Source organism: Puma concolor, chromosome A1 (assembly GCF_028749965.1).
Source record: "Puma concolor isolate L17-30 chromosome A1, mPumCon1.1.hap2, whole genome shotgun sequence".
NCBI classification, from domain to species: domain Eukaryota; kingdom Metazoa; phylum Chordata; class Mammalia; order Carnivora; family Felidae; genus Puma; species Puma concolor.
This window is the reverse complement of record NC_141667.1, coordinates 151,249,296-151,260,628: the sequence shown is the minus strand read 5'-3', so window position 1 is coordinate 151,260,628 and position 11,333 is coordinate 151,249,296. Positions and strand designations below refer to the sequence as shown.

At 55.4% G+C, this 11,333-nt stretch overlaps 1 protein-coding gene across 5 annotated transcripts in view; it reads left to right on the top strand.

The window, feature by feature from the left end:
* Nucleotides 1-842: 842 nt before the first annotated feature.
* FLT4 (fms related receptor tyrosine kinase 4) overlaps nt 843-11,333 on the top strand; it is a 44,372-nt gene continuing 33,881 nt past the window's right edge. For all 5 annotated transcript variants that reach the window (XM_086706608.1, XM_086706617.1, XM_086706614.1 and 2 more), the window contains exon 1: nt 843-989. In XM_086706608.1, coding sequence (XP_086562734.1) covers nt 923-989 — 67 coding nt within the window. In that variant the 5' untranslated portion in view covers nt 843-922. The remainder of the gene's footprint in view (nt 990-11,333) is intronic.

The following is an 11,333-nucleotide window of genomic DNA, read 5'->3' as shown; positions in this document are numbered from 1 at the left end:
AAATCATCTGAATTATCACAAATTTCTAACATTTAATTCTTACTCTCAGTTGAGAGTTGGTTATGGTTGTTATCAACAATCTGGTCTTGGTTTTTGGCCAGGATGAATGGACTTTTGCGTGGGGGCGGGGGGACTGAAGTGTGAATAAAAGCGGGGGAGGGAGGCTGCGATAGTCATCATCATGGGATTTATTTTTAAATAGGAAAATTCTAGAGACAGAACTGAAAAGAGAAAGGAAGTCTGTGAGAGGGTTGCCAAGTCAGAGAGTAAAGCGTCACCTGATACAAGGACTTATGAATGAGCTCAGAGTAAAACTATTTGGGGAAGATCTAAAGAGGAGGCGGTGCCTGCAGGGCGGAGGTTTGTTAACACTGGATGTCTCGCCCAAGGGTGCAGCCTCCATCCACACAAAGCTTACCGAATGTTCTCAAAGATTTGACATACTGTATTCATTGCTTTGTATTTTTATTACTTTAAACACTGTATTTACTGATTAAAGGAAATTACAGAAAAATTTTACACCACGTTACATTTTGTCTAACCTTGACCGCTGCGGGGTTCATTCCCTTTGCAGCGCGCAGTGAAGGACCGGCGCATTACTTGCATTCTCTGTCCGCCCGCAGGGGTCCCGGGGAGCTGTAGGGCGGCCACGGACTCCGAAGGAGGACACTAACCAGCCTCCAAGCCGCTGAGCCACACGGGTACCTCGGATCTAGCGGGCAAGCTCCACCCGGCCAGGGGGCGGGACTGATAGGTGCGAGGGGCGGTCCGATGGGCCTGGCCCCACCCCCTGGGGGGGTCCGCCGGGACCCGGCCCCGCCCGCGGCCTGGCCCCAGCCCCGCCCGCGCCCTGGCCGCGCGCTCACACACCGAGCCCGAAGCGGCGGCCGCGCAGGTCGGACCCGCGCCGCAGCGGCCGGAGATGCAGCGGGAAGCCGCGCTGTGCCTGCGCCTGTGGCTCTGCCTCGGACTGCTCGACGGCGAGCGCGGTGAGCCCGCCGCCCGCCCGAGTGCGCGGCTGGCCGCGAGGGGGGATACTTCCCCGGGGCGACGAGGGATGGGGTGGGGGGGCACTGGACCCCCGGGAGCCTGGGGCAGCAGGGGAGACGGGGCTGGGAGCCCGGGGATACGGACACCGATGGAGCACGGCAGTTAGGGCCTGGGCCCTCCGGGATCAGGAAAGGGCGGGCGGAGACTGCAGTCGGGTCAGGGATAGGGCACCGTCTGCACCGCAGCGGAGGGACTGTGCTCGGGGTCCTCGACCACCTTCCACTGTCTGTGGCTCAGCTCCCTTGGAGCCCGGCCCCATCGCACGGCATTCGCAGATAGGATCCTTCGCTTGCTTACTAGCTCCCCGGCGGAGTCCCGGCGCTGCACGGCTCTGCCCTCAGACCCTCGCGCAACGGGGACAGTACCCCGGTGACCAAGGCGGCAATCCCCGCGGGGCCGCAGACCTGGGTGCGCACTTCCCGACTCTTCCTAGCTGCGCTCGAGGTCGGTCCCCCAGAGGGCGCTCCGGGCCGGTGTCCACCTTCCCCAGGCCAGAGATTGCCGGGGCAGCGGTTCGGGGACCGCCAGAGACAGAAGCCGTCAGGCAGATTGGGCGCAGGTGCACGTGGGAACTTGAGGGGAGTCTTGAGTTGGCAATTCAGGAGCGATCAGCGTGGCAAGAGGCAGGATTCCAGCGCTCCCTGTATTTAATGGGTCAGGAGCCTTGAAGGCCAAATTCAAGAGCCTGGACTATATATAAGGCAGCAGCAGCCACGGAAGGATCTTAAGCGCAAGACAGACAGGGTCCGGTCTGTGAAAGGAATATAACCAGAAGTTGCCCCTGTGGGGTTGGAGAAAAGGGAGTGTGGAAGATGAGGGAGGGAACAGAGGGGTATGTTTGGATCGAGATGTCAGGGATAACCCCTCAGGGGTTTGGTGATGATGTGCTAGAAGTCCACGCATGATCTAGTGACCCAGGGAATCAGAGGGTGGAAGGAGGGTCACGGGTCCCCAGTGGTTGGGAGCAAAGTGCTGGAACGGCTGGAGAAGGGGATGGGGGGCTTACTATTTTTGAACACTGCCCATATTGAGTACTGGCTTTACATGTTTTAACTGTTTTAACTCACAAGGAAGTGTTAGACCCATTGTATAGATGGGGGGCACAGAAAAAAGACATGTGTAACTTCTTCAAGGTTCCCAGAGGTCAGCAGTAAGGGAAATGGTCAACCCAGATCTATAGGATGACAAAGCCCTCTTCTCTATGCCTTGGCAAGGTGAAGGGCAGAGGACAGGGGAGATGAAGTAGGTGTGGATGAATCTAGAGGCAGGTTGGAAGAGGACATCTGAGTTGGGGCAGGTCAGAGAAGAGGGGCTGCCCTTTAGTCCTTCCTTGCTCTCCTGCATCCAGCTGAGATCAGGCTCCCATAGATATTTGGTGAGCTTGTTGAGTGACTGAATGAACATGGAGAGAAGTGAAGGTGGTCAGGCTGATAATGGGAGGCCCCACCTTGAGGAGATACCCAGCAGGCAGTTGCATGTAGTGTCTGAGGCTCAAGAGAGAGGCTGGGCTGGGGAGCTGGAGTGGGAGCAGAGCAAAGGTTCCAGGATGGATTTCCCCACCCCAGGGAGGAAGCTAGAAGAGGAAGAGGCTTCCCGGGAGACAGGGAACATACCACAAGGTGTAAGAACTGGGAGAGCCTGGTGTAGGGTACCCAGGGGGTGGAAGAGTGAAGACAGATGAGGCCAGTCCTACAGGGAGTGTGGGTGGCTCTTACCAAAGTCAGGCAGTGAAGAGGAGAGAGGATGTTAGCTGAAGGGGTCCGCGGAGCAAGATAGCCCAGGCTGGATCAGGGCATGGCTGGTAGGAAATGAGCCCTGCATTTGCCCTGAGGAACTCCCAGCCTGGTAGGTGATGCTGGAGGAGACGCATAAACACTTAAATGTAACCAAGTGTCAGGGCACCCAGGGTGGGTGGCCAAGTACTGGTAGGTGAGAATCTTGGGAACCCTGAAGCTGACCCCTCAAAGGTGTGCAGTTAGTCCTAGAACCAGATTTTTGTCCCAGCTCTGCCCCTAAATTCCTGGCTTTGTGGCCTGGGACTCTATCTTCCTCTCCCTGCACCTCAGTTTCCCCATGCATAGCAGTGCAGTGGGCAAGCACTTGAGGGCCGTGCTTGGGCCCGACTTTATGGCTTGGGATCCCAGTCCAGTTCCAAAAAGCTTTGCCTTGGCAGTGTCCCTGTGGAGAGGGCAAGTGGCAGAAGATGGGCCCAAGAGGGAGGAGAGTCCCTCTAGAGAAAGGCTGTTTGTGCCATTGGACAGTAGGAAATCAGCTCAGGGACAGGTAGGGGAAGCAAGTGACTGCTCAGGACTGCCTTGGCCTAAGGACAGTGGCCCCTGCCAGCCAATCAGCTCTCTGCTGTCCCTGTTACTCAGCCCTGAGCCAGACCCAAGTCTGGACAAAGGTGTGGGGGTGGGATGGGGGATGCAAGTCAGCGCAGGCAGGATGTGGGGGCTGGGCCACCTTACTCAGTCCTGTGGACCACTGGCCCCAGCTCAGTCACTGTGGCTGAAGGGCTCTCTTCCTCCACAGAGCACAGTGCCCACACTACCAGGAACCACACTGAGAATGAGGCATAACAAGAGGATGATCTGGCCAGCTCCCCACCCTGCCCCAGGCAGTGGGACCCTGATCCAGGGAAGGAGACTGCAGTTCTGTGCACGTCGCAAGCTAGGGTGCCTGCTCAGGGTAACTCAGGGAGGATTTGGACCGGCCCCATCCTGCAGGGGTTTCCTGAGTGCCAGACTGGCAGGGACACAGGCGTTGTATCTGTATCATAGGGGTGCAGGTGCTCAGTGACCCCCATGAGGTCTAGCTGGGAGCTGTGGGCTGCTCAGGAAGGTGGCATCATTTCCAGCTCAGGGCTTCTTGAAAGGGTCTGCAGACTCCAGGGAAGGGAATTCCAAGTAGGGCAAAGAACCCCTGAAAGGTTCAGAGGCAGGAAAGTGCAGATGGTGTATGGGGACTCAGGGGTAGTCAGATGACACTAGTCTTGGGTGGGGTGGGGGAGGTGAGGCTGTTGGAGGTGGCAGGAGCCGGCAGCACACCTGGAAAGGGGACGTTCTGGACAGAGCCACCTAGTCAGGTTCCCTGAAAGCATTGCCAGAGGAGCAAAACAAGATGGGAGCCCATGGCAAGGACAATACACCAGAGGAGGAGACAGCAGGAGATGGTGGGGTGAGAGGGATGTATGCTAGTCTTTGGCTTAAGCCACAGAGTGGGTCGTAAAGACTGTTGACCAGATGGGAGGAGGGGCGCATGTAGGGAAAGAGGAAGTGCTGCCCTGGGAGGCAGGTCCTCCAGGTGGAGGTGCTCAGCGGGACTTCCTGGGAGACCCCAGTTGATGCAACCGGGCCAGATAAGGAAGGAGGAAATTTGGGAGCGCTTGAGTGTAAAAGGGCAGAGAGGAGTCAGGGAACCCAGGGAAATTAAGTGGGAAGTTCTTCTCTGCATCTAGCTTATACTCCTACTGCTGTCATTTGGGTGTTTTCCTCCATATGGCAGATTTCAACCCCCCTAGGTCCTGGCCTGGCCCCCATGGCTCTCTGAGATGCCTCTCAGAGAGGGAGGTGGGCAGAGGGAGGGGTCCGGAGAGTCCCTCACACTCCCTGCACTGACTTCAGAGCCAGAGGCAGCCGACGTGTCCAGCTGGAGCCAGGGATTCCTGAGTTTCGATCCTTTTCAGACACTGGCTTCCTCTGGGATCTCAGTTTTCCGGTCACGCCAAAGGGAGAAGTCTGGGAGCAGGAAGGTGCGGGCATTCAGTGCTGGCAGGGGCTGGGCCTGGGTGGGGCAGCAGCAGGCACGCCCCGGCGGGGACCCCGAGCCTCAGGCCACCTCCACCCTCCCACCAGGCCAGGCCACGGTGGGGGTGGCCCCACGAGTAGGCGCAGGTCTGGGTGGCGAGTGGGGGAGCCCCGCCACGTGTCCAGCGAGGTCAGCAGGGGTTCATGGGAAAGGACTTGTCGGCCACAGGAGAGGACATCCTGCCTGCGTTTCCCTCTTCCTGTGGCAGGAGCCCACGGCCCCGATTTAGAAGTGCTGGGGGGCCACCTCTGAGCCAGCTGGGCTGTCCGATAACACCGCCTGTCCTGCCACCAGGGAGCAGAGCCCTGACCCCAGGCAGGCCAGGCAACTGCCTGGCACAGCTGCCCTGCACCAGGAGCCCAGCATCTGCCAGCGTGCCCCTCCCCCCATATCACCCTCAGCGGGACTCAGGCAGCCCGCCCTCCCTGAAATCACCTCCATGCTGCCCCCATGGGACCTCTAGAAAACAGATCTGATCTGACCTTTCAGTGGCACTGCTGATGATAAGCACCAACTTCTTGACCCTTCCCACTGGGGTCCCAAGGGCATCCCTAACCCTATGTCTGCCTAGCCCACACCCACAACACACCCCAGCTCTCAGCACATGACCTTTCTCCTACTCTAGATACACCTTGTCTTTCACCCAGCCTTTGGGAGGTGGCCAGGAGTTCTAGGCTGGTGGAGGGAGGATGGTGTTGTTCCAAGTGGGTGGGTGGGAGGGGGCTTCATTCCCACTCGCTGTGTGCCTCAGAGGTACGAATGCAGGCTTTCAGGCAGTTCTAGGGGGAGCTCTTATCATCACCCAACCTAAAGCCCCATTCTCAAAGCCACCCTAAATTCTACCAAATGGAGATTCCTCTGTATTAAGCAGCACACAGGCACGCACACACACACATGCACATTTGGAGTGTCCAGCAGCGGGGCCTCACCTCAGTATAAAATGGTAAATCAAATTGCTTTACCCTAGGGTGTGTGAAAGTTTTAGCTTTGTGTCATAGGCTTATTGTGCCCATTTTGGAGATGAGGAAATTAAGGCCAGAGGGGTGAAATGGCTCACAAGGTGCTAGAGTGTCAAGTGCTAGAGTATCTGGTCTCAGATGGCATAGGGCCAAGGGTTAGAAGGGGCAGGTGGTTGTCCACGTTCCCCAAGGAAGGATCTAGAGGGGGGACCATGGGGGAAACTAAATTTCTGACCACCTCTGGACATTTTTACCTTGATTGTCCCAGAGACCTTTCAAAAGCCACATGCCCCACAGACACGTTGCCTTTCCCCCAAGTCTGCCCCTGGCCAACGTGCCTACCTCAAGACAGGACATCTCCATGTCCATCCCTCACCTCCACAGCTGCCCACACACTGTGTGCTGCCCCTTTGCCCCCTAGATCCTCGGGGGAGTGGGCAGCAATCCCAGGCCAAGTCTCATACTGGGGATGCCACCATTAAAGGCGAGCATTAGCTTCCTCATCCTTGCACAAAGCAACTGTCAAATGTAATGAGCTGACCACTGCATGGAGCTGCAGAAACATGCAATGGGGTCCCCGGTGAGGGGGGAGGGGCCTCAACATGTACCTCTAGGGAGTGGGCACTAGATAAGGCCATGCAAAGAGCTCAGCTTCTTCCGCCAAGCAGCGGAATGGTTTTAGGCAGGAAAGCAACTTGTGTTCTAGAAAAATAATCTAACCACTGGGTAAGATCTGGACCAGTGGGAAGACACTGGTGTGGTGAGCCACACCAGACAGTAGAGGACTGGAGGGCTAGACAGCAGGGGACTGGAGGAGGGCAGTCCCAAGGTGTGGCTATCCGGGCAGAAGGCATCCACTGCTAGATGTCTGCGTGCTGGAAGTGCAAAGCCCTCTGCCAGGGGTGCAGGGAGAGAGGAGGGACAGACCCAGAGCTCCCAGCCACCCTGCCTTTGGTGCTGCCTCTGAGAATGGACAGACTTCATGACTAATGGGCTGTGGGGGGTGGGCAGAGTCAGGAATGCCTGATAGGTGACCGTCCCTAGGATGGCAAACCTAGTGGAAGGGAGAGCAATGCTTCCAGGGCTGAAGGAAGGAAGATGGTCAGATCAGCTGAAGGCCTTTACATTTCGTAAACTGCAGAAATGCAAATAATGCGATCCTGTATAGAGTAAGTGGTAACTTCCCATAATCCTGTCCCCCAGAGATCATCTCTGAGCAACAAGTTAACTTCTGTGCCTTAGTTTTCTCACCCGCGAAATGTCAAGAATAGTACCCACCTCAGTGGGGCGTTAGAGGGGTGTGGTGTGCATAGGCCTGGGCAGGCACACAAAAAAGTGTTAAATCCATGTTTGCTACTATTATCCTAAATAGTATGTATGGGGTAAGCAGAATTTGGGGGTCAAAGCACGTGAATATTCTTTTATTACGATGAGTGCTTGTGTGCCCACATCCTTGCCAACACTGGGAATTCTCTATCCTTTAGACACTTGCTCATCCACAGCTGTGTGCCCTGTGGCTCCAGCTATCCTGCCCAGTGGTAGTGTGGTTTGGTAGGAGGGCTGGGGGGTGCCCTGCCAGAGACATCTTGGAAGCAAGCCCCACCCCCAACCAGGGCTAGAGCTCAAGAGAGCTGCCAGGGAGAGTGGGGGAGCTCAAAGGTGGGCTCAGAGCCCTGCCATCACCAGAAGGCAGCACCCCAGGGAGCAAGGCCAAAAGTCTGAGGCTGACCTGTGACCTGGGACCCTTTTCTGTGGCCTCATTGACCCACATCAGTTCTATGTGACAATCCAAGGTCAGCCATACTCAGGCCTTGCACATTCCCTCTGCCATGTGTGTTCTCCTGGAACAAACTCCTACTCAGTCTACAAAGCCCATTTCAGCTCACCCCCTCCTGCCAGCATGGCTTTCTCTGACACCCCCCACCACCACCACAACTGTGACATACAAAGCACTCAGCAAACAGTGACAGCCAAGGGCTCAATGTGCATGAGCCAGCAACAGTTTGTTCTTGCTATGGTTCTTATGTGGTACTGTTATTTGTGGTTCCCTGTAATCCTGGGAACAATTCTCATTTCTCAAGTAGGAAAACTGGGGCTTGGAAAGAGCAAGGGACTTACCCAAGGCCATACAGCCAGAGGGTGGCATTGTGGAGCACACATCCAGGCTCAAGGGGCTCCAAGCACGTTCTGGGAACAGCCCCTCTCATCCCAGCCATCTCAGCCCTGTATGGTCAGGGAACTGTGGCCTCTTGACCCTACCCTTGACCTCTGGAGGCACAGAGGTTACCGGCCAGGTGTGGGGGGACTCTAGGACTGAACACCCCTGTGCCTTCTGGCCAGGAGTGAAAGAGAGAGACCTGGAGCAGGTCTCCCCAGATCTACTCAACTCTAGGACAGATGCATAGAGACCCCAAACCCAGCCTCAACTGGCCGGGTGTCTCCCATGTTTCTCCCTCAGCTTGCCTCCAGTTTGCAGCCATAGCTGCCTCTGTCCATCTGGACATAGCTGCTAAGGAGTGTGTGGATCAGACTGGCATTACTGCCATATAGTCTCCATCACCCACAGGGTGACCATGACAGTGTCTGCAGGAAGAAATTATCAAATGCAATAACCACTACCACTATATTCTGGCAGTGTGTGGGGGCACCCCTGAGCTCACAGACAATCCTGACGTCATCCCCAGGTTGGCCATACTGGACTTGAGGACAGAGCCATGACCCCCAGGAGCTGCCTGATGATACAAATCCTCCCCATGTAGAGGATCAGGGCCAGGGTAAGGACAATGTGCTCAGCCTAGTGTCTTGGAGCAGGAGCAGTGATTCTCCAGCCACAGAGAGCAGGGAAGGAGAAAGTGTACAACCTGAGGCAAGCAGGGAGGTGGGCAAGGACCTAGTAGATGCTGGCTGTGGCAGGAGCATTGGGAGGTGAAGCCAGCAAGGAGGGCAGGGCCTGTTAGGATGGGCATCACCCTGGAGGCCAGGCCAAGGGCATGCACAGCTCCAGAGGGCCTTGAGGGTCCAGTGCAGGTTTCCTCAGGTCACGACACCCCTCTGGGCTTAGGGACAGATTGGAGGCCAAAAGGGAGGCTGCTGGGGAGCAGGGAGGAGGAGAGGCCAGCACTCAGGTTAGTGGTGGGAGAGAAGGGGACCGAGAGATGTGAGGGCTAGGACTGGGCAGGGATGGGCCTGGACTTTTCCAGACCTGGGCTCCTGCCCAGCTGTTAGCCTGCTGCTGCTATGGGGCTGGGAGACTCAGTTTCCTCATTGCCGACTAGATTCATGATTCTTCCCTTCCTCCCAGGCTGTGTGAGGATCAAATGAGGCAGTGACTACAAGGTCATGGCCAGTGCCTAATGCACAGGATTTCCCACACCCCCGCCCCCTGTGACTCGCCCCTCACCCAGTGTGCTGCTCCCACAGCCGGCTGCCTGTGGCTGACTCCAGGGTCCCCACTGCCCAAGGCTGCTGACAGCACACAGAAGAGGAGGTGTGCACTCTGGCCTCCCTGACCTCGGCGCAGCGCCTGCCCTGACTGCTCTGTTGCAAGCTGGGGGGCCAGGGACGCCAGCCAGGGGAAGGAAGAAGCCAGTTCCTGGGCCAGGAACAGGAAGGCAGGGGGAGTGCAGCAGAGGCCAGGATGACAGCGCTTCCTGCTGCGGGAAGGGAAGGACAGTGGGGACAGACAACAACCAGGCAGGAAGGATGCATCTTCTTTGGGGCTGCAGGTGGGGGTTGGGCAGCATGGAGCCTCTGGGCAAGGCAGTCATTGGACCAAATCTGCCTTAGCTACTGAGCATTCTGGGGTACACATGGTCACCAGGGAGCTTGGTCTTTAAAATTGGAAACATTTTCCAGAGGAATGACAGGGTCTGACATAGTTCCAACCTAAAGGAAAACCTGAGGTTTGTTTAGCCAGCCAGTAAGCCATCCACCTATCCTTCTATCCACCCATCCATCCATGCAACCACCCATCCTTGCTTCCTTCCGTCCATCCACCCATCCATTCATCCATCCTTGCTTCCTTCCGTCCATCCACCCATTCTTTCATCTATCCATCCTTCTATCCATCTGTCCATCTATCCTTCTATTTAGCCATCCCTCCTTCCACCCTTTCATCCATCACCCATCACCCATCCATCCATCCATCCACCCATCCTTCCATCTATCCATCCTTCTATCCACTATCTGTCCATTTATCTTCCTAACTAGCCATCCTCCCTTCCATCCTTTCATCCATCTTTCCATCCACCCATCCTTCCATTCATCCATCCATCCATCCATCCATCCATCCATCCATCCATCTGTCCGTCCTTCTATCCATTTGTCTGTACATCTGTCCTTCCACATAGCCATACTTCCTTTCATCCATCCATTTACCCATCTTTCTTTCCATCTATTTGTACTTCTATTTATCCATCCATCCTTCTATTCATCTGTCTGTCCATCTGACAGTCCAGCTAGCCATCTTTTCTTTCATTCATCCATCCACCCATATTTCCATCCATTCACTCATTCATCCATCAGTCTATCCGGTCATCCATTTATTCATTCAACAAGTATTTATGGAGTCTTGATTCTGTGCCAAATGCTGTGCTAGACATGGGGTGGGGTAGAAAAGGAAACTGTACTGGTTCTTACCCCATTGAAATTTACTGTCTAGTAGAGGAAATGGAAAAACGTAACTTAAACAAATAAGTAAATAAGATAATTACAAATTGTGACAAGAAGGATTAAGGAAGCAACCAGAAAGTTAAGATGAATATTAAAGGAGGATTTAGGTTTTAGAAGGGGTTAGAAGGTCATGGCTAAGCTAAGGCTTTAAGGTGAGAAGAAGCCAGCCTGTGCAGGGCATGTGAGAGGATGCAAATCAGGAGGAGTGTGTTCAAAGCCCCGGGACAGGAAGGAGCATGCACATTATGGAAGAGCCTGAAGGGCATGATGGCTGGAGAACATGAACACAAGGTGAGGGTGGCCCAAGAGGGAATGGAAAGGGATCAGGGGTCTAGCCATGGAGTTTGGATTTTCCTGAAAATGCAGGGGAAATCACTGAAGGGATTTAACCATGAGCATGATATGGCCCCTTTCTGTTCCCTATGTATCACTTACAACTATGTGGGGGACTGAAGGAGGGCAAGAATAGGCCCAGAAGCCCACTTTGGGGAAAAGTGCAGTTGGGCAGGCCCCAATGAGACAGCAGGGGCTGGCTCTGAGATGCTTTGGTGGTCGGTGATTGGCCAGGGTGAGGAGAAGTGTGTCCACAGCTGCTCCCATATGGAGAGGTGGGAACTATCAAGGAGAAACCTTGGGCAGAGGTGAAGAGGGTGTGAGTCTGGAGTTCAGTATCAGAAATATCGGACTTGGGGTGTCTGTAAGGTGGCTAAGTGCAGCAGCAGCTGGATACTTCAGGCTGGAGTTGAGAGAAGGACAGGAGGTAGAGACTCTGGAAGTATCCAGACACTTAGGGAAGAGACATACAGAGAAGAGAGTGAGAGGGAGTACATGTGGTGCTGGGCAGAG